At 48.3% G+C, this 27,144-nt stretch overlaps 1 protein-coding gene across 7 annotated transcripts in view; it reads left to right on the top strand.

The window, feature by feature from the left end:
• The first annotated feature begins 8,724 nt into the window (after nt 1-8,724).
• TMEM130 (transmembrane protein 130) overlaps nt 8,725-27,144 on the top strand; it is a 44,414-nt gene continuing 25,994 nt past the window's right edge. Inside the window, exons 1-4 of one of the 7 annotated variants that reach the window (XM_071211145.1) lie at nt 8,803-8,903; nt 13,151-13,195; nt 20,639-20,944; nt 21,929-22,088. In XM_071211145.1, coding sequence (XP_071067246.1) covers nt 8,819-8,903; nt 13,151-13,195; nt 20,639-20,944; nt 21,929-22,088 — 596 coding nt within the window. In that variant the 5' untranslated portion in view covers nt 8,803-8,818. Of the gene's footprint in view, nt 8,904-13,150; nt 13,196-20,617; nt 20,945-21,928; nt 22,089-27,144 lie in introns of all 7 variants that reach the window. The other 6 variants (XM_071211146.1, XM_058285796.2, XM_058285794.1 and 3 more) reach the window with 6 other exon arrangements.

Below are 27,144 nucleotides of genomic sequence, written 5' to 3'. Positions count from 1 at the left end.
GCCCCCGCTTAAAGCAGCAGCGCCCGCGGCCCGGGAACTAGGCCCCGGCGCTCCCGCCCCCAAGTGGGTGCGGCCTGGGCGGGCGACGGGGCTGAGGAGGGGCGTCGGCGGCTCCCGCGGGCCCCCCGGCGCTTTAAACCCGCGCTTCAAACCCCTGCCTCAGGGCGCGGGGCCGCCGACCCGGAGGCCCCCGCGGGCAGGTGCCCGGTGTCTCTGCACCGCTCCCGCCCCCTAAATGTCCAGGGGAAGAGGGAGGCTCGGGGGGCTGCTCCTGGGCGGTGGGCACCCGTGAGGCTTCCCGTGCAGGCGGCGGTCGGGCCCGGGGGCGGGGGGCAAACGTGGCAGGCGGGGCGGGGTTTTCTCCCGGGATCCTTTCCTGGGACCCTGGGGTCCTCCCTCGACAGCTGAGGAGGAGGAGGGTCTTGGGGAAGGGGAAGGCTGGAGACAGACGCGCCGAGGAACCCCCTGGAGTTGGGCCGCCTCGGCGGCAGAATCGCCCGCTTGTGGGGCAGCCGCCTCATCCCGAGGCGCGTTCTACCTTCCCGGGGCCCAGAGGCCGGGGCCTCCCGCTGCTGCTCCACCCTGGGGCAAAACCGGGTGGAGCCGAGGCTTCCCGCAGGGCCCAAGCAAAGCCGAGGCCGAGGCCGGGAGTGGGGCGGGATGTTCTACGTCCAGGTGAGGGAACCCAAAACAAAACTAAAACTCACTGAATGTTAGTGCCATTTCCTACCCTGAGCCGGAGGATTGGGGATCGGGGCGTTGACCTACTGTCGCGCCTCACCTACCGACTTCTTCTATGTGCGTGGTTCCTGGTGACAGATGGTTACCATGCCCGAGGGACAGAGCCTAAAAGTGATCACCGAATTCCATCACCTCCAGGACCGCCTGCCCTGTCGTCACACCCACCCAAATCTTGGTCTCTCCAGGCAGCGGCAGTTCGCCCTTGGTAACAAACAGCTGGCAATCCCTGCAGAGTTCCTATTTTGCAGAGTTGCCCTGTTTTGGAAGATGCTCCTTTGGTGCTCAACGTTGTCGCTCAAGATTGAGCCACTGCCGAAGTGGTGGCATTGTTCATTGGGTGTTTTTAGCGCCAGTTATTTCTGCCCTAAGAAAAATAAAATAGTTCAGAACACCCCCTCCGCCCCACCCATGGAAGAAGCCTGTTTAGGAGTCAAAATCTATGTCTCAACCCCCTCCTAAAAGTCAGAAGTGCAAAGTTGGGGAATGCTGAAAAATCTGAGGCCTGAAATCAGTGTGCTGTTTAATATTATTTGGAAGGTACAGAAAAAAAACTGCAATGGACAAAATCTTTAAGTTTTGGCTTAATTGCTAATACCAAGACCATCAATTAAGCCTAGCTCAGAGCAATCAGGTGCCTCAGACTTGGTGAAACCCCCACACTTCCCCATGGCCTGAGCTTCTATCTAAGTCCTTATTGCTAATGGCTAATGATATTGAGCATCTTATACTTACTGGCCATTTGAATGTCTTCTTTGGAGAAATGTCTATTCCAATCTTTGGCCCACTTTTTAATTGAGTTGTCTTTTTGTTGTTGAATTGTCGCTGTTATATATTCTAGATATTAATCCCTTATCAGATATATGGTTTCCATATATTTTCTCTCATTCTGTAGGTTGTCTTTCCATTTTCTTACTAATGTCCTTTGATGCCCCTAAGTTTTTAATTTTGATGAGGTCCCATACATTTGTTTGTTGTTGTTACTTGTGCTTTTGGTGTAAAAATCTAAAAATCTATTGCCTAATACAAGGTCCTGAAGCTATTTCCCTATGTTTTCCTATAAGAGTTTTCTAGTCTTAGCTCTTATATTTAGATCTTTGATTCATTTGGAATTAATTTTTGTATATGGTGAGAAGTAGGGGTCCATGTTCATTTTTGTTGCATTTGGATTTCCAGCTATCCCAGCACCATTTGTTGAAGACACTACTCTTTCCCCCACTGAATGGACTTGGCATCCTTGTCAGAAATCAGCAGGCACTAATGTACCACGCTAACAAAACATGTTAATGTGGGAAAGTGTGGGAGGGGGAGGGCGTGGAGTATATGGGAATCCCCTATATTTTTTATGTAACATTTATATAATCTAAAGCTTCTTTAAATCTTTTTTAAAAATTTAAGTAAAACTCCTTCTAGTTTAGAGAACATTGAAACTATTATTTGAGGCGGCAGACTTGGCCCAGTGGTTGGGGCATCTGTCTACCACATGGGAGGTCCGTGGTTCAAACCCTGGGCCTCCTGGACCCGTGTGGAGCTGGCTATGCGCAGTGCTGATGCATGCAAGGAGTGCCGTGCCACGCAGGGGTGTCCCCCGTGTAGGGGAGCCCCATGTGCAAGGAGTGGGCCCCGGAAGGAGAACCACCCAGCGCGAAAGAAAGTGTAGCCTGCCCAGGAATGGTGCCCCACACACAGAGAGCTGACACAACAAGATGAAGCAACAAAAAGAAACACAGATTCCTGTGCCGCTGACAACAACAGAAAGCAGACCAAGAAGACAGCGCAGCAAATAGACACAGAGAAGAGACAACCAGGGGCGTGGGAGGGGGGGATATAAAATAAATAAATAAATAAATCTTTTTTAAAAATGTGGTACATACCTACAAATATTATTTTTTTAAAAACTGTTGAGTTCTAAAATAACCAAAATAAAATATTTGTAAAAACTAAAAAAAAACCCAAATAAGTGACCACCAAATGATCTCAGATGTAAAGAGAGAAGCAAGATCATATGTGATAGATTGAATTATGCCCACCCCCCATTCATCTTCAAGTCCTAATCACTGGTCCTGTGGTTGTGAACTCATTTATATTAGGTTGGTGCAAAAGTACTTGCAGTTTTGTATTGTTGAAATTTGCCATTTGATATTGGCATGCATTCTTAAATGTGATTGTTACACATCATTTTAATGTGAATTTCTGGCTTTATGGTTTTTTGGCTAATGACACTACTTGCTGTTTATTTTGTATTCATTTTTTGTTGTTGTTTTGTATTTTGTTTCTTTGTTTTATCGGGTTGCATCATCGTCTTTTTGGTGCTTGCTTTGCCCTGCAGGAGCTTGTGCCTCTCCACACAGGTCTGGGTCGCCTTTTTTCTTTTTTTACCAGGAAATCCCGGGGATTGAACCCAGGTCCTCCATATGGTAAACGGGAGCTCAATTGCTTGAGCCACAGCCGCTTCCCTTTATATTCATTTTAGACTATGGAAATGATTTTAGACAAAAAGCAAATTTGAGCGATTTTCTTATTTGAGTTCAAAATAATTGAAGATCCGATTAGTTGTGGCCAAACTGAATCATAATGGACCTTAATTCAATCTCGCCATGTGACAGAGGCAGAGATTGGTTGTTAACAAGCCACCACCAGAATTCTACAGACTTCAGAGAAATCCTGGCCTGCCAATAATTTGATTTTGGACTTATAGATTTCAAACTGTGAACCGATAAATACCTGTTGTTTAAGCCAAAAGGAAAAAAAATCAACTGTCCAAAAATGCATGCCTTTAACTCTGGACTTCTGATTCTATTCCATTAGTTTATATATGTATTCTTGTGCCAGCACCACACTGTTTTCATTACTGTAGCTTTGTAGAAAGTTTTGGAATCAGAAAGTATAGTCCTCCAACTTTGTTCTTTTTCAAGATGGTTTTGGTTTTCAGGTCTCCTTACAATTCCTTAAAATTTGAGGATCAGATTTTCCATTCCTGCAAAAAAGGCTGCCGGTATTTTGAGAGGGATTGAGTTGAATTTGTAGATCACCTTAGGCTGAAATGATGTCATAACAATATTAAATCTTCCAACCCATGAACACTGGATTCTTTCCATTTATTTATGTCTTCTTTAGTTTCTTCAGCAACATTTTGTGGTTTTCAGTGTATGAGACTTTCGCCCCCTTTGGTCAAATTCATTGTTAGGTATTTTATTCTTTTAGATATTATGTAACTATTTTGACCTTTACTTGTATTCTTGTCTGCCTCCAGAAGGAGAAGTTCTAGTTTATTACCTGATAGGTAAATAAAATCATATCCCTCCTCTGCTTGAAAGATCTGCTTCAAAGACCACTGGATGGTTAAAATGGGAAATGTTATATTGCGTATGTTACCACAATAAAAAATTTCAAAATATTTTAGAAGCCTAGAAAAATATATACCAAAACAAAACCCCTCTAAGACTTTTCAGCTTATCATCGACATCTTGCTGGTTTCCCAACCCACCCCTCGTTGACTATGTTCCAGTCCCAGTGGCCCACTTAGCTTGTTCCTGCTTTAGGCCTTTGCCGCTAAGGCATAAAGATGGCTCCTTGTCATCCTTGCTCAGCTCACCTGTTGTTGCAGCAGTCAGGAGTTCTGAGCAGCAGAAAAACCCAAATGGCACTCGGAGAGGTGGAGGAACAGATTTATTATGTGCAGACCCAGAGGAGAGTCAGTCTCCAAATTCTGAGCCCTGTTTTTCAGTTTTCATAGGTTTATATAGGATTTTATGCGGGACTGGCATGGCTCTTGCTCATAGGCTAACGCATTGCTAGGCAAAATTTTGCAAGTGGAGTTACAGAAGCAGAAGGCAGGTACAAGGTCATGCTTTTGGGGGTTGATTTACAGAAGCTGGGGGCAGGAGTGGTTTGTTAGATTACAGAAGTGGGGGCAGGGGTGGTTCATTTGCTAGTCTCCTGCAAAGCTGTGTTTTTATGGGCTGATTTAGAGAAGCGGGGGGCAGGAGTGGCTCATTAGATATTTTTCTGCAAGATTATGCTTTTTATTTCTCAACAATGTCATCTCTTCAAAGATGCCAGCACAATCAAAGGAAAGCTCTGCCCCATAATGCTGCTTCTCACACACCGCAGTCTGAAACGATTTTGTTTATTTACTCATTTATGATGTTTCCCCTCCTTTTCCGCCTTTAAACCTCCTTTCCTATCTTTATTGACCAATGTACTCGCAGTGCCCCTTGGACATTATTTAATGTTTAATAATAAACAAATCAATCTGCACCCTGTCTGGATTAATACTGTGTGAGCTGAAAAGGAAAATGCAGGGAGCCCCCAAATGGTCACTCTGGTGGGCACAAGCCATCCGCACAAGGACTCTCCTTCAGGGGATGGGACAGGGCACTAGGTCCCAGCCTTACTTTTTGAGAGCCACCAGGAGGTCATTGCCCCTCCACTGCCTGCTGGCGTGCTGGAGTCCCTGCTTACCCAGCCCCCTTTGCCTCACAGGTTGGACCTCCTGGGGGCTAGCCCTGCAAAGAGGGCCCCCACCCCAGGGGGCCAATTAACAAACTGGCATCTCATCCTCCCTAGGTCTCTTGTGAACTTGAATGGGGCATCCCAGTGTCCTGATGTCTGACAATTCCAGCTACCCTGGTGTATTCAACTAAGCCACAACCCTGAACTCAGTTTTGCCCACTGTAAGCTTTCTGGGACCTTAGCCCCCAAAAGCCTCTCTCAGGAGCTGACCTATGGCCCCCACCTCCTGCAGTTACATTTTCAGTGCCTGACAACGAGGATTCACGTTAGGAACATGGACTGGGGCTGCTGCCCTCCCATCTCCGAAGGCAGATCCAATGACACCACCCTTGCTAGCACCCATAAACAGACTAACCCGCTTTAGAAAGATTGACACAAAAATTGACACCAAAGAAGTGTGACTCTTCCATGACCGGGAACATTTAATTAACCAGAACACGCTACCCCTGCTACAGAGTCAGGTAAGTAAATAAGGTTTTTAGGGGCGGCAACTTCTGATTTAATCCCAGGTCCCACACCCTTGCCTGTGGCTGCTGTTCTGGAGGTTTGACCCCAGGTGTCACCCTCCATTAAGGCTGCCCTTGTGTCTGTTCTGATCTGTGCTTCTCTCACCCAAGGACTGCTTGTCCCTCTGTGTGCCACTGTGGGGAGCGCATGAGAGAGCATCTAGGAAAGCATCCTACAGGGTCTGGTACGTAGTAGGCTCTTAGGACTTGTTCCAGGCCTCAGGGAGTCATAGACCAGAAGCCCCGTCTTGCTCTTTTAGCCCTTCAGCTAGCATCAACTCTGCACCAAGCTACAGACAACTCTCATTATTGGTAGCAGTTATGTTCTATGAAGTTGACAGGAACTCTGAATTAGCAAGTACTGGACCATCCATTGCTCCTGGGGTAAATGCAGGGATAGTTATATTATCCTCAACCCATCAGTCTTGAATCTTGTTTTACGTGTTTCTGTTTAAAGACTTCTTTTTAGGGAAGCAGACTTGGCCCAACGGATGGGCGTCCACCTACCACATGGGAGGTCTGCGTTTCAAACCCCGGGCCTCCTTGACCCGTGTGGAGCTGGCCCATGTGCAGTGCTGATGCGCACAAGGAGTGCCGTGCCACACAGGGGTGTCCCCTGCGTAGGGGAGCCCCATGTGCAAGGAGTACACCCCGTAAGGAGAGCCGCCCAGTGCGAAGGAAAGTGCAGCCTGCCCAGGAATGGCGCCACCCACACGGAGAGCTGACACAACAAGATGATGCAACAAAAAGAAACGCAGATTCCTGGTGCCACTGATAAGGATAGAAGCGGTCACAGAAGAATACAAAGTGAATGGACACAGAGAGCAGACAACTGGGGGGGTGGGGGAGAAATAAATAAAAAATAAAATCTTACCAAAAAAAAAGACTTCTTTTTAGTATATATTTTTGATTCGCTGACATTGAACTCAGTATACTTTGGATGAGTTAAATGCTTTATTAGTATGTATCAATCAAATCGATGTGTTTAAAAAAATAATGGGAGCTGTACTGATATTTAGTAGGGTTTGTTTATGAGGAAAACCCAAGTCCAGGTTAGCTAGGCTCCAGATAATCCCTGCAACTAGGAGAGAGATTAGAACAAGAAAGCAAGGCCAGCAAGGGGGTTAAGTTAAACATGCAGATCGGGCGAAGGCTGTGTCTCAGCTAAGTTTCTTTTTTTTTTTTAAAGAATTATTTATTTATTTATTTCTCTCCCCTTCCCCCCCACCCCCACCCCGGTTGTCTGTTCTCTGTGTCTATTGGCTGTGTGTTCTTCTTTGTCCGCTTCTGTTGTTGTCAGCGGCACGGGAATCTGTGTTTCTTTCTGTTGCGTCATCTTGTGTCAGCTCTCCGTGTGGGCAGCGCCATTCCTGGGCAGGCTGCACTTTCTTTTGCTCTGGGCGGCTCTCCTTATGGGGCGCACTCCTTGCACGTCGGGCACCCCTACGCGGGGGACACCCCTGCGTGGCAGGGCACTCCTTGTGCGCATCAGCACTGCGCATGGGCCAGTTCCACACCGGTCAAGGAGGCCCGGGGTTTGAACCGCGGACCTCCCATGTGGTAGGCGGACGCCCTAACCACTGGGCCAAGTCCGCTTCCCTCAGCTAAGTTTCATTGACATATGTGCCATAGCTCTGTTGACTGTCACGGCCTTCTTGTGCCTACACTTGGGGGCCATTTTTTTTTCTTTTTTCTTTTTTTTTCAGGTACTAGGGCCAGGGATTGAAACTGGGACTTTGTATGTGGAAAACCGGCGCTCAACCACTGAGCTACACTGGCTCCCCTGAGTTGTTTCTTTGTTTTTTTTGTTTGTTGTTTATTTTTTTTTGTTTTTAGGAGGCACTGGCAACAGAACCCGGGGCCTCCCATGTGGGAAGCAGGTGTTCAACTGCTTGAGCCACATCTCGTCCCCTTGGGGGCCATTTTAAACAGCAAAATCACCAACAAAAAGCACAAAAATGGGGACAAGGTGACACTAAATCCCCTGACAAAAGGACACTTATTTACAGTATGAGAGCTGAAACAAGAAAGCAGAACATCACCTTGTTTGACCTCACGTGGGAACGTGCCTGTTGGGTACTCAAAATTTTTGCTGTTCTGTCCATGGCCACGAACGACTGAAAGTGCCTCAAATATTGATTTGGAAGTGATAAATAAATTTTAGTGGGCATGCAAATTTGCAAATAGGAAATTGTGAATAGCTGGCAATGGGCTGGTGGGGCCGCCCTCAGGGACCCCACAGCTGTCCCAGAGACAGGGGCATGCCCTTGATGCCACAGGCCGTGCCATCAGGCCCATCGGTGGCCGCCTGCCTGCACAGGTAGGGAACCCCGTGGGGTCTCTTGCCAGGTTATACTGTACCGCCTTCCTGTCTTTACCGGCAGCCAGGGCCGGCCCACCTCTAGGAGCGGCACGCTCTTGCTCCGGACCGGAGGTGGGGGCGCCTGCTTAAGCCAAGGAGTGTCCGGGGAGCGACCCTGTGACCCTCACAAGGCCCTCAGTCAAAGCGAGGACGCCGTGGGCGCAGCTGGGAACACGACCCCCATTTCACCTAAGAGAACCCAGGCGCAGGGAGGGTGGGACGCGGACGGGCATCCCCCGCAGGGCCGAGGGCGCAAGCCCCTGGCTCCGAAGAGCCAGCCCTTCGCCCTGAGCCTGGCACACGGCGGCCCAAGGGCTCCTGCCCGAATCGCGGCCTCTCGGGGCCGCCAAGAAGGAAGAAGGCTCAGGGCAGGAGCCCCCGGGGACCGGCACGCGCCTCTGGGGACGCTGAGTGACAGAGACTCGGGCGTGCTCGGGCGGAGAGGGGGCAGCGGATCGCTGGCGGGGCGCGGGACCGGGAAACGGGGCGCGGGACGGGGAAACGGGGCGCGGGCGCGCGGGAGGCGGCGGCGCGGGGAGGGGGCGCGGCGCGGCTGACGTGGGCCGGGGTCGGCGGCGGGCGGCGGCGGCGCGCAGCGGCTCCGCATCCCCGGGCGGGGGCCGGCGCGCGCGCAGTGCCCGCACCTCCGCCGCAGCCCCGCGCCGCCTGGCTCTGCGCGCCCCCTCCCCGCGCCGCCATGGCCGCGACCGTCGCGCGGCGCCTCGGCCGCCTCCTGCGGCTCGCCTGCCTGCTGCCCCTCGCCCCGGCCCCCGCGGCCGCAGGTAAGGCGCGGGCAGGCCGCCCCCCGGCCCTCCCTCGCCGCCGCCGGGGGCCGCGGGGCCGGGCGGGCGGGCTGGCCTGGGCGCACCACCTCCTCCCGGGGGCCCTCTGCGGCGCGCGGCGACGGGGAGGACGGCGGGGGCAGGCGGGCTCTCTCCCCTCTCCCCTCTCCCTTCGCCCTTCTCCCCAGGGGTCGCCAGGCCTTTGCGGAGGCTCCCCGCGCCCGCCGGGGCCTGCCGCCTCCCCGGGTCGGCCGTGTCCTGGGAACCGCGCGGGGTGGCCTGCCCATCCGTCCAGGTGCCCGGGGGGTGCTGGAGGGCGATTCCGGGCCGGGGCCGGGGGCATCCCGGGAGCGCGGACAGGGGGCCCGCCGAGCCGCGTTTTGGCCTTAAGACGTCGCCCTCGCTGGAGAGGTTGTCCCCCTGTTTCCGGTGGCTCCAGGAGGATGGGTTTTTGTCTTCCATTTTCTCTTTGGTTTCCAAAATGGACCCTGAGCTGCCAGGTTTTACTGGGACCTTTTGGACTGTGCCCGCCCCCGCCCATAAGACCAGGGCCTCCCTCTTTGCCACATTTGGGAACCATAAAAGCACCCGGACTGTAGAGTTGTCAGGGGAACAGGTGGGACGTGGGCAGCAGTGGGGGGTCAATATCCAGTGCTTGCCACCACCGTCCCTTCCCCATAGAGAGTGTAGAGAGGGAAGAGAGCAGATGCCGGCCTGCCAAGCAAAGCTGTGATCCCCAAAAGAGGGTCTTGTTCCCCTGCTGAAAATTCACACAGAAATTGGGTCTCCTGTCCATTAGGTTTTCCTGTGTCCAGAAATTGTCAATGGATCCTAAATTACAACCACCAAAAAGGAAAAGCAAATTAATTCTTTGGAAGTCGTGTGTGGTTCCCAGGCTACCCCATGCAGGGCTCTTGTACCCATAAAATTCCAGTAACTGGGAATGGGGCTGGGGAGCACCCCTCCTCCCTCAGCCACAGGAGGAAAGGCTCTCGCCTTCCCGAGGCTGGGTCAGCCAGCGTGGGGTGCTTCCCCCCCTCGGGGCTGGAAGTTAGGACTCCACACACCGGACGGTGAATTCCAGGCCGTGTCATCCAGACTTCTGAGGTATCCTGGGAAGTGTTTTGGGCTGTCAGCATACTCAGTGCGAAAGGGGCTGATGAAGCCACTTTCCAGAATGTTCCTGGACAGTGTCTGCGTTCCAGGTGGAAGCCGTGGGGGCCTGTTGGGTGGGCTGGGTTGGGTGAGTGGCTGCTCCTTTGCGTTTTGGTTGGGTCCCTTCAGCCCTGGGTCCCTGGGGGCCCCTGTGGAGCTCTCTTTCTGGCCTTGGGGACGCACCCTGTCAACCCTTGCCATGACTGCCTTCGAGGCTAGGGCTCTGCAGAGCCGTGTCTCCTGGGCCTGGGCCCTTCAGCCTCATTTGGAAAAGCCCTCACCATCCATTTCAGCCCTGGACACTCTCGTGAGCCCCAGGGAAGAGGGGCGTATCACCCAGGGGCTGTGCAAAATACCTGCTTGGGAAAAATCAGCTTCAGAAAGAGTCATCTTGGAGCCTCCTTGTGACTGGGGTGCGGGTGGGGGCCAGGGGAGCCCGTGAGCAGGGCCTGTGTCTGCTGCAAGGACCGCCACAGCCAAGGACGGCAGCAGCCACGGCCCCTCTCCACCCCCGCCCTAGCCGCTGTCCTGATTCCATTGCCCTGGCAACGCATCTGCGTCGTGCTGACACGTGCCCATCTTGCTGCAGACGCTGCGTGGCCGTTAGCATGCGGCCGAGTGGCTCTACCTGCCAGCCCCCGCTCCAGCCCCCGCGCCTCGCCTGGGGGTAGGGGTGGAGTGTGCCTCTGGAGCAAGGCCACCTGGCAGCCAGTCCCCCTGCTAGCCTGGCTAAGTGCTGCCTCCCAGCCCAGGGGTGGGGCGGGGGGAGAACCCACGGACTCCAGGCAGCAGCGTTAGCCCCTGCCAGTCTGTGTCAAGGGCATGCGGTATTTGCTGGGAGGAGTGTCTCCCCAGTGCCTGGACTTCCAGCTATGACCCTTCCTGGAGTTCAGACCCGGCTTATCCCTTTTTCCACACAAGCCTTTTCTCAGAAGTGACCAGCCCTTAGCATCTCGACTGTCATCCAAGAGATGGCCCTGAAGGAAAAGGAAGTGGGTGACGCCAGTGAAAGGCTGTGTCCCCTGTGGGGCAGGCAACATTGTCACAAGGCTATTGGGACACAGCTGGAAGGACAGCAGGTCTCTTGTGAGCTCCCCGAGGGCAGGAGGCGTGGCCCGCAGCACCTGAGGGCACTGGCATGGAGAAGGAGGTGTCAGCATTAGCTGAGGGAGCCCTCGGGGCACTGCCCTTGGCCACACCCCCTCTCCAGGTGCCACGCAGCACTGGACACCTACGTTGAAGAGGCACAGGGCAGAAGGAGAGCTGCCGCCCCTGAGGAACTCCATCCAGTGGGGGAGATGGAGCAGTGATACAGGGAGGCTCAGGCTGTTAGGAGAGCACTGGCAGAGCTGGAGTGCAGGGCAGACCTGGGAAGAGGTTTTATCCATGAACAAATAGGTGTGGAGAAGGGGCCAAGGCTGCCTGGGGGTGGGGATGGCATGTGCAAAGGCCCTGAGGCTAGACAGGCCAGAGCATGTGGGGGAGCTGCCAGCAGCATGGCACGGCACAGGTGTGCTAAGGTGTGAATCGGCCTCCACCCCGAGAATGGTCCAGGATCAGGTTTACCAGGTGGGAAGCTCTGTCGGGGATGGCTGAGAATGGGACAGGACTGGAGGCTGGGGGCCGGGCACGGGGATAGCTAGGCTGGGACAGAGGCGGCTAGAAGCAGCGCTAGTCGTGATGGAAGGGGGGTGCATCCCCGGAGGGGAGCAGTTGGAAGAGTGCGGGCGAGGGGACCGAGTCTTTTTTTCTTTTTAATTTTATCGTGGTGCTACGTACCTGACATAAGGTGAGCCATTTTTAAGTGTACAATTCAGTGGCATTAATTCCATTCGTAATGTCGTGCAGCCATCACCATTACCTATTTACAGAACTTTTTCATCGCCCTAAACTGAAACTCTGCGCCCATTGAGTATTGGCTCCCCATCCCCCCCGTCCCCCACCCCTTGGTAACCTCTAAGCTGCCTTCTTGTCTCTTTGGATCTGCCTGTTCTAGATATTTCATGTAAGTGGAATTGTGCAATATTTGTCCTTTTGTGTCCATCTCATGCAGCGTGAGGTCTTTAAGGCTCACCCGGGTTGTCACATGTATCTGAACTTCATTCCCTTTTTACAGCTGAATACTATTCCATGATGTATATAGACCACATTTTGTGTGTCCATCATTGGTTGAGGGACACTTGGGTTGCGTCCACATTTTGGCAATTATGGCCGATGCCTCTATGAACATTGGTGTGCGAATATCTGTTGGAGTCCTTGCTTTCAATTCTTGGGGGCATATCCCGGCAGATGGGATTGCTGGGGGCACAGGGCCGTTCTGTGTTTAACTTTTTGAGTTTCCCGCAGCGGCTGCACCGTTGTGCATTCTCACTGGCAGTGGGCGAGCGTTCCCACTTCTCCGCATCCTTGCCAGTCCTTATTTTCCGTTTGCTTGATTATACCATCCTAGTGGGTGTCTGAGGGTTGATTCTTGGGGCAGCTGGGTCCTCTAACCTTAATTGGGGGCGGGGGGGACGGGAGAAGGGTTGTGGGTTTGAGGCGGGAATCCAGAGGGCCTGGACCAGCGCTGCCCAAGCGTAACCACAGGTAGCTGTTAAACCTTTGAAATGTGGCTAGTGCGATGGAGGATTGGAATTTCTATTTTTAGTTAATGTTTAATCTGAACTTGGTTGCACCTGGTCAGTAGCTGCTGTCGTGCCCGGTGCGGGTCTAGAGCTTCAGGGTCAAGTCTAGATTCTGGGTGCCGTCTGCAGAGAGGATGAGTTTGGCAGGGAAGGTGGGGTGAAGCGAGCGAGGCAGGCAGCCTGCCTGGGTCTCTCTTCCCTGCTTCCCCCAAATGCTCCCTGACCTCGCGCCCTCCAGAGATCCCACGAGGGCAGAGCCAAATGCCAGGAGGAGCGCTGCCCGCCACAACCCCCTCAGGCTCTTTCCAGCCTCGGTGAAGGGCTGTGTACTTGCTTGGGGTGTTATGGTGCAGAGACTGAGCATGATGTTAGCAAGACCAGAGACGTGCTTTCAGTATGTTGTCCTGGGGGAACAAAACTGTGTACAGAGTATGATTATGACTCAATAAAAACCTCTTTGTGCCACAGAGAAAACAAGGACAGTGCTGGGATGGCGGCCGCTGTCTTTGGGAGGTAGGATAATGGGACATTTCTAAGGTTCTTAATGAGTATGTATACCCTTTATGATAGAAACCAACTTTATTTTTAAAATCTTACCTTGTTTGTATGATAAAATATTATGCAGCTGTCTAAAAGAGTTGACAAGGATGACATTAGGGAAATACCTATGATATAAAAGTGAAAACAGGGTGGTGGACTTGGCCAGTGGTTAGGGTGTCCGTCTACCACACGGGAGGTCCACGGTTCAAACCCCCGGCCTCCTTGACCCGGGTGGAGCTGGCCCATGCGCAGTGCTGATGCGCGCAAGGAGTGCCCTGCCACGCAGGGGTGTCCGCCACGTAGGGGACCCCACACGCAAGGAGTGCGCCCCGTAAGGAGAGCTGCCCAGTGCGAAAGAAAGTGCAGCCTGCCCAGGAATGGTGCCACACACACACAGAGCTGACAGAAGATGAAGCAACAAAAAGAAACACAGATTCCCATGCCGCCGACAACAACAGAAGCAAAGAAGACGCAGCAAATAGACACAGAGAACAGACAACCGGAGTGGGGGGGGGGGGAGGGGAGAGGAAAAAAAAAAAGTGAAAACAACCAACAATGGGATATAGAATCTTATGTAATTTTAAATAGTGTGTAGTAGGAAATGCCCACCAAGTATGGTAAGAATAGTTATTTTTACAGTTTTGAAATATATCCATATACCATACAGTCTATCCAAAGTGTACCATCAATGGCTTTTAGTATAATGTCATACATTCATCATCACAAAAATTATAGAACAATTACATTGCGCCATAAAGGAAAACTTCACACCCCTTAGCAATCACCTCTCAATTCCTCCGTCCTTCCCCAGCCCTACGTAGCCACTAACTTAAATCCATCTTTATAAATCTTTATAAATAAAATGAAGTTTTATTTTTACTAATATACCTTAAAATTTCCTTCACACTTCTTGCAGATTGCCTACAATTATTCTCACTTCAGTGTGGTGGTGGTGATGGGAATGTGGCTTAAAAGGCCTCTTCGCTGGCCTCTGGGCCACCCAGTAGGATCTCCACGAGCCCCCCTGGCTCAGGGGGCTTGAAATGTGCCTTGTTAGGGTGACTGAGAAACTGGATCTTAAATTGTGTTTCATTTCATTGGAAACCTAAATCTCCTAGACGTGGCCGGCAGCTCCCCGCCGGGCGTTGTTGTGGATCTAGAACTCGCTTCATGGATTTAGACATGGACCCAAAGGAGAAGGGGGCTGGTCTCAGAGGGGGCAGCCAGGGTCTGAACCTCCTCCTCCGTGGCTTGTCCCGCCGTAGTTGAGGTGTTGGGGCTGTCACGGGGTCCACACTCACCCAGCTGTGTGTTTCAAACGTGAACTCTGCCGCACATGCAAAACCCAATCCAAAAGAGTAATGGGAAATTCTCAACAGGCACGGCCGGAGCAGCCCCTCCAGTGCTGCTCACTTGCTGTCATTTCTTGGCTCATAGGGGCCTGGCCAGGCCTGGCCCGTGCCCTACGTGTGCCCTGTAAGGTCCAGTTGGAATACGATTGGGGGACACCGTAAAGAAGGTGTGATCTGGTGTCAGCCGGGCTGGGACTAGAATCCTAGAAGCCAGCCCAGAGGGTGGCGGTGGGCTCCCTGGCCCCCTCCGGAACACAGCTGCTGCAGTCAGCTCACAATAGGTTGGCTGGAAGGGAAGGCAACACAGAACTTAACAAAATAAAGGAACAGAGAGAGACACACAAGAGAGGAGATAAAGCTGGGAGCAGGGGAGTCACAGCTTCTGGAGGTGAGACCTCCACCCTAGTTTCCACCTCTTATTTATTGGAAATTCCCCGAGCAGCTGTTTGCTATCTGAACTGCAACATCATCTACAATAATAGGGGACAACTGCAACATCTACAATAGAACAGGTGTAACATTTACAATAAGGAACAGGTCATACAAAGTTCAAATGCAATCCAAACTCTTTTCCCCACATTTCCCCCTTTTTGTTTTTGCGCATGGGGGTCACACAAAAACTAGATATATCCCAATAAGTGTTCTGCTAGATAAAGTGCTTTTCCAATGCTTTGCAACATCTAACTTATGGCTAGGAAGTCATGTACCAGCAGCCAACCAGAATCTTGAAAGTGCTGACCCATAAGGCATTGGTTCACTGACTAACAAAGCTTCCTGCATGATATATTCACTTTTAGGTTTAACAATACTAATTAAATTTTTTCTCAATACATTCGGTCTCAGGATTGTTCAAACTTAAAACAAGAGATTTATGTATACATTCAACAAGGTACATTTATAGTTCATGAGATCACTTAAGTACACAATGTTACATTATTAAAGTTCTGATTAGTATTCAAGCATTTTATACATAATCCATAACTACCGTAGATTATAAAACAACAAACAATAAGACTTCCAACTAGCAGACATTTAATGAATAGGCTTTCATTTCTCACGGGCTTACTTTTCCCAACCAGCAAGGCTATATAGGCCCGTACTCGATCAAAAATGATCTCGGGCAAAAGAGGAGTTATGTGAGAGTACACGAGGATGAATATAAAACAGCTAATATTACACCAAAAACATATAGGGGACGACAGACTAATAATGAAAACCATAAGACAAAACATAGGATAACTAAAAAATTTAGAAAACTGTACAACCTAAAGTATGGACCACATAGTAAGCACAAATGTTACCTTGTTTGAAAACTATAGTTTCGGAATCTGTACATCAGTTTCAGGAAATATGATATGAATAAGTTAAAAGATTATTGCTGTGGAAGGGAAAAGGTTTTATGGTGGATCTGGGGAAAATACTGTATATTGTATATATGAATTTTGGTGATCTAAGACTCTTCTGAAGCTGACATTATGTTGGGATTCACTTTACGGGAAGTTTTGGATCACAGAGTGGTTCAACAATGGCAGCGGAGGAATACTGATATGGGATGTTATTGACAGGATATATATGGTTGACAGGGAGTTATACAGGGCATATGCCCAGGGTATATGGTAATGTCTACATATACTCATAGTGGAAACAATTAAAAACAACAGCTGGGGGGGTACTGGGCTCCTGGCCGGGGGGTCACTGTTGTGGGCCCTGGGAGAGCAGCGGCAATCCTCCAGGTGCAACGGCAAGAACCAGGAAGGAAGGAGGGCCCAACAGTGGGCTCTTGATACTAATGGCTACACTTTTGAGTCTATGCACCTGCAATAAGAACAAGGCCTAGAGTAGCATTGTGCCTGGGGGTTTCCTCCTGACAGCCTTCATGTTACTCAAATGTGGCCACTCTCACAGCCAAACTCAGCGTGTAGATGTGATGCATTCCCCCCAGTGTGGGACACGACACCCGGGGATGAGCCTCCCTGGCACCGAGGGATCACTACCACATACCAGCTGAAGAAGCAACTAGAAAATGACCTTGAATTAAAGATTCAATGCGGAACAGCAGAATATACCTATCTACATATAATAACATGACTTCGGGAAGTGGTTTGACCTAATGTAAGGGGGAAATGGAAAGGAGAAATGAGATTATAAGGCTGTGAGTCTCTAAAAAAGAGTCTGGAGGTTGTCAGAAGGAATACCCCTATGTACAACTGAACAGAGTCTAAGAGACAGATAAGGTAGATACAACCCCAGGTATTGGTTCTTTTGAGGGATAAAGAGACCCACGGGTTCTACGGTCATGGCAGAAGGGGTTCACTGCCATGACAGATGGCCCTTCTTTGGAGCTGGTGTTTCTGCGTGATGGAAATGGACTCAGAGGGGATCTCTTTTCACAAGACTTGCATGCTACTTTATTGGAATTGTAGTTGGTGCTGGGTTTAAGATATATGTAGGGGATTTGAATCTCTGGACTGATAATATGACACCCAGGCCCAGAGCCTCAACAGACTTCAGCTCCTACACTTTGACTTATTGGACTTACTCCACTCAGCTAACATGGAGTTGAAGAAGGTCAACCACCACAACATGGAGCCTAGAGTGTCTACAACTAGAAGCGGGAAGAGTGCATCCAGTACCCATGTGGAATCTAAGCCCTCACTTGACATAGATGTGCAATGGACACAACCAATCCAATGTCCACAGAGAAAATGTGGAATGGGTGTGGGAACGGTAGCCATGGGGGCTGCTGGGTGTGGGGAACGGGAGGAAGAGATGAGATGTGGAGGCGTTTTCAGGACGTGGAGTTGTCCTGGATAGTGCTTCACGGACAATTACGGGACACTGTAGATCCCCCCAGGGCCCACTGGATGGAACGTGAGAGAGTCTGGGCTATGATGTAGACCATTGACTATGGGGTGCAGTGATGCTCAGAGATGAACTTACCAGGTGCAATGGATGTATCACGATGATGGGAGAGAGTGTTGCTGTGGGGGGAGTGGGGGGCGGGGGCGGTGGGGTTGAATGGGACCTCATATATATTTTTTTAATGTAATTAAAAAATAATAATAATAATAAATATTTTTAAAAAAATGATCTCATTTTCCCCAGTTTGTATAGTGCATCTTCACTGGACCTGGGGCCACATCCAATTCCCAGGCTAAGTCAGTATCCACCCCCCCTCCTTTTTTTTTTTTTTTTTAAGCAGCCTGCTGGAGGTTCTCCTACTCCCATGAAGAACCTTTCTTAATTAACACATCTCAGTCTGGGATAAAAGATTTTTAGTATTCTAACAATATTACAAATTCTATTAACATGAGAAAACATTGTACTTTATCAATTACAGCAGAGAGTATAGTTTTGTCTTACCCAACCAAACAACATTTAATAACTTGATAGAGTAGCAGGGACCTTACAGCTTGTCCCAATTGTTTGCCTATTCCAGGCCCTTAAAATATACCATTGTCTGATGTTTTTTAGTAGGGCCACTGCCACAGGTTTCTTCTATGCAACCAGATTCATTGCCATCAGGCCAGGCAGAAAGCCTTGAAGAACTGCAGAAGTCCATTGTTGACCTTTTCACACAGTTTTTGCACTTTTTTTAATTCATTCAGGCTTGTTTTACTTTTACACAACACTTTATCTCACTGAATGCTACCACAATACTTTTACAACTTGCTATATGCATACTAGTTCTGTCCCGCATATCTCCATTTCTGATTTTATAAAACTAACCACTTTATTTTAGGATAAAATACATCGTATTAAATTTCAGTTAGCATTCCCACAAACCTTTTACCTTTTTCAATATTCGCTTAACTTTTACCTCTTTCATTATCCTATGAAGAAAAATAAATTATTCAATTTAAGCAAGAATTATTATTTTTTAAAGATTTATGTATTTATTTCTCTCCCTGTCTCCCCCCTGCCCCAGTTGTCTGTTCTCTGTGTCTATTTGCTCTGTCTTCTTCTTTGTCTGCTTCTGTTGGTGTCAGCGGCACGGGAATCTGTGTTTCTTTCTGTTGTGTCATCTTGTCGTGTCAGCTCTCTGTGTGTGCGGTGCCATTCCTGGGCAGGCTGCACTTTCTTTCACGCTGGGCGGCTCTCCTTATGGGGCCCACGGCTTGTGCGTGGGGCTCCCCTACGCGGGGGACACCCCTGCATGGCAGGGCACTCCTTGCGCTCATCAGCACTGCGCATGGGCCAGCTGCACACGGGTCAAGGAGGCCTGGGGTTTGAACCGTGGACCTCCCATGTGGTAGACGGACGCCCTAACCACTGGGCCAAGTCAGCTTCCCAAGAATTATTTTTTATGAAGAAACTTATAGTAGTTCTATTAATCAAAACTTACAACTATAGAAATCTCATTAACATTTTAAACTTAGGTAATAATATAAGTGCTTATTTAATCTTTTGGCCATTTGAATACAGCTCTTTCAGAACCTTTCAAATTATATCACTATCCAGAGGTATCAAAATATACACTGACAATTCTTTCTCTCTTCCTTTTTCCGTCCTTTCTCCTTCCCTCGCTTGTTTCCGTCCTTTCTCTTTTCCTCGCTCGCTCTTTTCCGTCCTTTCTCTTTCCCTCGCTTGCTCTTTTCCGTCCTTTCTCTTTTCCATCCTTTCTCTTTCCTTCGCTTGCTCTTTTCCATCCTTCCTCTTTCCCTCGATCGCTCTTTTCCTCGCTCACTCTTTTCCATCCTTTCTCTTTCCTTCCTCTTGCTCTCCCGGTCCTTTCTCTTTCCCTCCTCTCTCTTCCTTCCTTCCTCTCTTCCTTTTTCTTTCTTCCTTTTTTCTTTCTTCCTTTTCTCTTTTTTCTTCCTTTTTTTCTTTCTTCCTTTTCTTTTTTCCTTCCTTTCTTCCTTTTCTCTTTTTTCCTTCCTTTTTTCTTTCTTCCTTTTCTTTCTTCCTTTTCTTTCTTCCTTTTCTCTTTTTCCTTCCTTTTCTCCTTTCCTTCCTTTCTTTTTCCTTCCTTTTCTCTTTTTTTCTTCCCTTCTTTTTCCTTTCTTCCTTTTCTCTTTTTCCCTTCCTTTCTTTTCCTTTTCTCTTTTTTCCTTTTTTATTCCTTTTTCCTTCTATCTTTTTCTTTTTCATACACACTGAAACAATTACAACACACATTGACATTGAGAAAACACAAAAGCAGTTCCAAATCTATTAATCTAGAATTTCTTCATTGCTTCCTTTTATAATTCAACATTTCTTTTCCAGCTTCCCTCCTTCCTCTCAATTTCTTTCTTAATCTCTGTCCCCAAGCCATACTTGCTTTATGATGTCATACTTGAACTAGTTCTGTAGTTTAGATACTTGGATGTAAAGCCATGCTAGTCTTCAGAATGAGACCCAGCCATGCAGTTTCCAGCGTCCATCTCTCCACCTGCACGACCGGAGGTTTTGGGTTCCACAGGAACTTTTGTTGTCTCTTGGCGTTCATGGTATGGCTTTATCTGATGAGCCGGTACCCACACAAGACATTTTCCATCTCCTGGGGAAAAACAAGCAAACTCTTGAGGACTCTGAAGGCTTTCCAAACCACTCGGGGCTCTGTGCCGTTACACCAGCTTCAGTTTCCCTTGAGGCGATCCTTCTTCCCTTTGGGTCCCTGTCCATGTCACCAGTTGCTGCAAGCCTTCTTCCCTTTGGGCCCCAAGTTAGGCAGCAGTTGCTGCGAGCCTTTTTCCTTTTGTGCCTCACTTTGGGTGCCAGTTGCTGCAGTCAGCTCACAATAGGTTGGCTTGAAGGGAAGGCAAAATAAAACTTACAAAATAAAGGGACAGACAGAAAGACACACGAGAGGAGATAAAGCTGGAATCGGGACTCACAGCTTCTGACACTGAGAGCCTTGACCTTAGTTTCCACCTCTTACTTATTGGAAACTACCCGAGCAGCTGTTTCCTATCTGAACTGCAACATCATCTACAACAATAGGGGACAACTGCAACATCTAACAACTGCAAGAGCTACAATAGAACAGGTGTAACGTTTACAGTAAGGAACAGGTCATACGAGGTTCAAATGCAATCTAAACTCTTTTCCCCACACACAGCCTTTGTTTCTGGGCCCCTAGGCCTGTACGAGCTCCGCCTCATCACCGATGGCCCTGCCACCACGGGGGCAGAGGTGACCGTCTCGGCCGGCCTCGTGGCCAAGGACAACGGCAGCCTGACCGTGCCTGCCGACGCGGGCCTCTACCACTTCCACTGGATCCACTCGCCGCTGGTGCTCACCGGGAAGAAGGAGAAGGCGTGGAGCTCCACCATCCACGTGGTCGGGCACATGCCGGGGGACTTCCCCGTCTCCGTCTGGGTCACGGCCACCGACTGCTGGATGTGCCAGCCCGTGGCCCGGAGCTTCGTCATCCTGCCCGTCACAGGTGAGGGCCCTTCCCGTTTGCAAATGTCTCTGCAAACCCTTGGCGCAGAGGAAAACATCCAACCGCGCTGGCGGCCAGTGCGCCTCCGGCCCGGGAGTCCTCCTCTGTTGCCAGAATTAAGAGAGGATCAGAAAATTGCAGTCAGACCCACTGCTGGCAGGGGATGCTTGAGCACAGATTGCCACTGAGGGAATGACTTAACACAGCCTTTGGGAGAGCAGTTGGTCAATGGGTATTAGTAGTTATAAACTTCTTTAGACTTTGGCCCCATCATCCTTTCATATTTGTTCCGAGAGGTCCCTGCCCTCAAATAGAGAATTTATCTTCAAGAAATAAACCTCCATTTGGGCAATCCTTTATGTGCAAGTTGTTCACTGCAGTGGAGTTTATAATAACACACACACACAAAAGATAAATCAACTCAGTGCACAACCATAAGGGGACCAGTTAAGTACGTTGAAATAATGTATACAACCATTAACCATGACCTTACAAAGAGTTGGAAAAGTCATGGGGAGATACTCATGCTTGTAAATGTTTTTAAAATGCAAAGCACAAATCTGTGAAACCAATGCCATGTTTCATCTATGTATGAAACACCTACTTTGCAGTACTTCATAATGTCGACAATGATTGTGTTTGAGTGCTGGGCAATTTCTTTTCCTTTTTATTCTGCTTTTCAGTATTTTCCATAGGACCTTTGTTGAGCATGCCTTACTTTCCGCGTTTTGGTCTTGGGCATCTTTTGTCCCGGAAAGTTCGAGGTCCTGGTGAACGGGGTGCAGGAGGGAAGCTCTGCAGGTGGCCCAGGTGGTGACTGTCCGTCCTCGTCCAGGCAGCAGGGATGACAACTCTGTGTTCCCGTGGGGACCCCCGCCCAGCTCTGACCATCCAGAAGGCTGGGGTGGGGGGAGGCTGTGAGGTCGCCCCCAGGCTCTGCCCACCCCACGTTTCTGAGCTCTCACCCTCCCCCTTCTCTCCCAGAGTTCCTCGTCGGCAACCTCGTCGTCACCCAAAACAGCTCCTTGCCCTGGCCCAGCTCCTATCTCACCAAGACCATCCTGAAAGTCTCCTTCCTTCTCCACGACCCAAGCAACTTCTTCAAGTCGGCCTCATTCCTCTACAGCTGGGACTTCGGAGATGGGTATGCCTGTACCCCCTGGATGCTCCCAAGCCGGGCCCGTGGCTGGCAGCCTGGTGGTCGCTTGCGTGTTGCCGTGTCCCCTGTGGTTGTCCATCTTCACCCACTCACTCTCTCTTGTGCCAGACGTTCCTCAAGCGCCTGCGTGGTGCCAGGCTCAGGGTGCTTGGGGCCCACGGTGAACGACTCACCGGCCCTGCCTTCGAGGCGCCTGCAGCCTGGTGGAGGAGGGCACTGGCACCCAAAGCAGCCCTTGAAGGAAGGTCAAGATGGGTGTGATTTTCCACCACCTTCCTGGGCACCCAGCCAGCCAGCGGCAGATGTTGGGGAGAACTCAGGGGCTCTGGCTTCATTGCTCTTGACCCCTCCTCCCAGCAGGCCAGGCTTCAGGAGGCAGGTCTAGAATTAGGGGTCTGGTCCTGAGCCCAGGCAACCTGCAGACAGCCCCCCTCCGCTGAGCTTGTGTGAGCCGGCACTGCCTACTGCGAAGCTCAGGAGAGACCCCGCACTCTGCTTGGGTCCCCCCAGGCTGCCCGCCAACAGGCCCTCTTGCTGAGCCGTGTCTCCCCCCGCGGTGGGGAGCAGTGGTGCACGTGAGGGGTTACACACGACCTTGGAAAACGGGGCTGCAGGTGCCAGGCGTCTGGTGTGCTCTGCAAGGCTGAGGAATGCTCAGTCCTAAAGAATTCCAAGATTTGGAAGGTGGAAAAATATAGACTGGAGCTGGAAGGAATCCAGACAAGCTGGCCGGGCCAGCACGCACCTTCTTGAAGGAGAGATGCTTGCTCTTTTTGGAAATCCCCCACCCCCTGACAGCAGAGAGCACGCGCTCTACCTGGTTTTGCATGTGTGGGCTGCGAGGCTTTCCGTCAGCCTGATGGGGGGTTGCTGTTACACCCAGGCTCCAGGTAAGGTGGTGCAGGTGAGAGGTTTAGGTATTGTTATCCTCTTTGGGAAAATGGGAATAATCACATTTTACTCCAGGGGTCAGGGTGGAATTGACCTTCAGAACAAGGCCTGCGGGCTCCAACCACCAGGCCCTCTTGCCTCCCCAGGAATAGATGCCAGGAAATCCCTCCCGGACCTGTTGCCTGTGCGAGCCCAGGGTCCGCAAATGCTGTAAAGGCTGGGCGGTGAATCGCTTCAGCCCTGGGCACAGGGTCTCAGTCACAAAGACTCCACTCAGCCGTGGCAGTGTGAATGTCGCCCAAGGCAAGAGCCTGGCAGTATTTTGATAAAACTTCATTTACAGAAGCACACAGTGGGCTGGCTTTGACCCCGGGGGCTGTAGTTTGTAATCCTGGGTTGGGCAAGGTCTGCGGTTACTACCTGGGGGGCTTCTGCTTTTCATTTGAACCTATTTCTTTTGCTCTTTATTAAAACAGCCCCTAGTTAAGACAGTTACCTTACTAATAGGAACACTTTCCTTGTGATGTGAAGTGAAAGTTCAAGTTTATTTTTTTCTTTCTGGGGCTGCCCTTTTGTGTCTTTTATTTCTTCATATAGAATGAGCGGAAAGCCCAGTGTGATTCTCAGACTTCTTATTTTACAAAATAGGTTTGGGGACCCAGACAAAATAGTAAAGCTGATAGCAAAAGCAGTCACTGGCTGCTTTAGATTGGGATTTATGTCTTGTTTTAAAAATGCCCAATGGGAAAGGTGAACAAATATATATGTATGTATATACATACACGCATGAATATGCAAATATAGCTGCTGATCAGTACAGAATATAAAGAAAATAAAAATAAAGCAACAGTCACAATACTACACCAGGAAAGTTGAATTTGAGATGAAAAGTGTTAAAAACAAAACAGGGTTCTTTTAGATGTAAAAGGTAAATGTACAGCAATCATCTCACAGACCTAAACCTTTCTTAATGGAATATCGGAGTATCAAAATATAAAAAGAAGGTCCTGTTACAAAGAAGTTTTCCAGAAAATGGGGGAAAAATCCCCAGAATATCATAGAAGATCTTCATATTTTACATTTTGTCTTTGGTATTTTTAAGTGGGTTAAATAAATAATAGAACCTTGGGCCTAAAAACAAACTATTGCATGGGGGTATTTACAAAAGCAAAAAAATTGCATTCTAGAACTCAAAATGTCAGAAAATCCTCTAAATAATGTACAGGTTCCATTTACTAATTACAGAACAGATCAGAAAACCATTAACATTTTTTACAAAAACCTAACCAATTTGATATTTTAAAACATGATTCTAAAATAGTTTTGGGTCAAAAGGTAACTTTACACTGAGATTACGTAATATTGAGAAAATAATGGTATGAGGACATTGTATATCCAAACTTCCAGACAATTCCAGAGTCATAACTACAGTTAAAATCATAGTTTTAAGGGCTTTAGTTACTAAATAAGAAAGAATGAAAATAAATACTCAATAAATTAAAAAAATACACATCAGAAAAATAAGGTATTAGTATATACAAAAATGGATTGGGAAGTAGAAAAACAGAATTGATAAATTGAAAACCTGGCTTTTTTTTTTTTTTGCAAGAGAAATTAAGTGGAAAAACCTCAAGCTGGTATTTAATTTTTTTAAATGAGAAAATACATATTTACATATACAGTAAAAAATACCATCAGTTTGTACCTCAATAAAGTTGCTTTAAAATGTTTAAAAACCTCTATCAAGAATGAGAAAGTGGTATAACTACAGGTACATAGATAAGATTTTTAAAATAAGATGATACTTTGAACAGTTCAAAAATCCATGATGAAGGAAGTGGTTGCAGCTCAAGCAGTTGGGTACCGCCCTACGTCATGGGAGGTCCTGGGTTCAGTTCCGAGCACCTCCTAAAGAGGACGAACAAAACAGTGAGTTGATGCAATGGGCTGGCACAACAAGATGACACAATGAGGAAACAATAAAAGACACAACAAGCAGGAAGCAGATGTGGCTTAAGCCAATGGGTGCCTCCTTCCCACATGGGAGTTCCCAGGTTAGGTTCCTGGTGCCTCCAAAAAGAAGACAAGCACAAAACTAACAGACACAGAGAGCAGACAGTGAGCACAAACAACATTGGGGGGCAGGGGGAGAAATAAATACATAAAATAAACTTAAAAAAAAAAACCCAAAAACTCCATACTGATATATTTGTGGGTGTCATGGAATTGGATTTGCTAAGAAAATAGAAAGTTGATTCGCGAAGTAGAAAATGTTCCAAAAGAATTCTCTCTAAAAAGGGGGCCAGAACGAGATGGTTTTACTGGCAAGTTCTTTCATACTTTCAAAAATCCAGTAAACTCTCATGCTATGGAATAGAAAGTTTCTCAATTTCTTCTACAAAATTAGCCTAACCAGCTCAAAAAAGAAAACTACATGCCATTTTCACTTAAGCCTCAGATGGCAACGATTTTGGATGAAAGAGCCAATTTAAAACAACACTTCATTAAAATAATAATACACCGTGGCCACCAAGAGTTGTGCATGTTTAAAATTGTCACCAACTCATACTTTTTTTCATTTAAAATTTTTAAAAATTGAAATATGTCATTCATACATGAACATGCATAAACTATAAGTGTAGAGTGAAAGCTGTGAACTTACAAGACAAACATGCGTAACATCACACAGGGCCCCCACACATCACCCCACCACCAACACCTTGCATTGCTGTGAAACATCTGTTACAAATTATGAAAGAGCATCCTCAAACTATTACTACTAACTATAAGCCATATCTTACATTTGGTGTATTTTTCCCCCAACCCACCCTATATTTTATTTGTTTATAGACCAGTTTATCTAACATGTATGGTCCATGGTATTTGGTATAATCACAGAGTTGTGCCTTCATCACTTCAATTAATATTAGAACATTTTCATTATGCCAAAAAAAGGAAAAAACAACAAAAAGCAAACCACTATCATACCCATATGTTAGTGCTACTAATTACAAATCCAAACTACTTTTATATTCAGAGGGAGAGAGAATAATCCCCAGGGCTCTTGAGAGGTCTAGCCCGCCAGTAACAGGTCCTTTTGAGTTGCATGTTTTATATTGAAAACAGATGCATATTTTGTTCACTATTCCATAAAGTATCTGTGTTTCTTCCTTTAAAAATTTTTCCCCATTTTTAACCACTTCCAAGTGTACAATTCGGTGGTGCTAATCACACTCACCATGTGGTGCTACCCTACCTGCCATCCATTACCAAAACTTTTCCATCACCCCAAGCAGAAACTCTCTGCCCATTAAACATTAACTCCCCATTCTGTGTTTCTTTTAATTTAAAAATAATGTTGGAAGATGCATTAGATTTGCCCCCACGATCTTTGCATAACCCAATTTGAGAAGATGCATTAGATTTGCCCCCATAGCCTTTGCATAACCCGGTTTGAGAAGCACAGAAACCAGGATTGTCTTGGAATACCAAAACTTCTTAATACTATTAAGAACTCTATTATTTTAATTTATCATTTTAATAAGTTAAAGGACAAAGATCATACAATCATCTCTTTAGATGTCGGGTGTTAGAATGAGCAGAAATGGACATTTAATGTTATCTCAGTAACTAGGAAGAGAAATTTCTGAAACTAACGACCAACATTATTATTATACTTATTATTCTTGTTGTAGAATTTGTGAGAAGTTCAATTATTTGCGTACAGAAAGGCCAGGACTCAGGAATGATTTTGAGAAGGAAAAATGGTTTATTGACGGCCGGCCGGACCCAAGGGAGCTTTCAGTTTCAAACCCGAGCCCCGGACAAGATTTTTGAGTTCCTTTTATACAGAGGAAAGGCCAAATGGTCCTTTTGTTTCAGTTCTCAATAGGCTTGAATTAGCATATATCTTCCACATCCTAGGTAAGCTTTTAGCATGGACTTCATACATTCTAGATAAGCTTTTAGCACATTTGGTTTGCGTTTTCCCTGAATATTTAAAGTTTATAGAGTTCGCATTGATAAATTGTTTCCTGGGACTGGAGTCGTTGCCATGGTTACCAAGGGCAGGGCTGCAGCCTCTCATCATCCCACACCCACAAGTCAGGACAGACAGCTTAGGTTAAGGTTATCTCCAAAGAGACAAAGA

This window comes from Dasypus novemcinctus, chromosome 23, assembly GCF_030445035.2.
Source record: "Dasypus novemcinctus isolate mDasNov1 chromosome 23, mDasNov1.1.hap2, whole genome shotgun sequence".
NCBI classification, from domain to species: domain Eukaryota; kingdom Metazoa; phylum Chordata; class Mammalia; order Cingulata; family Dasypodidae; genus Dasypus; species Dasypus novemcinctus.
Note: the sequence above shows the minus strand (reverse complement) of the source record. Positions and strands in the feature narration are given on the sequence as shown.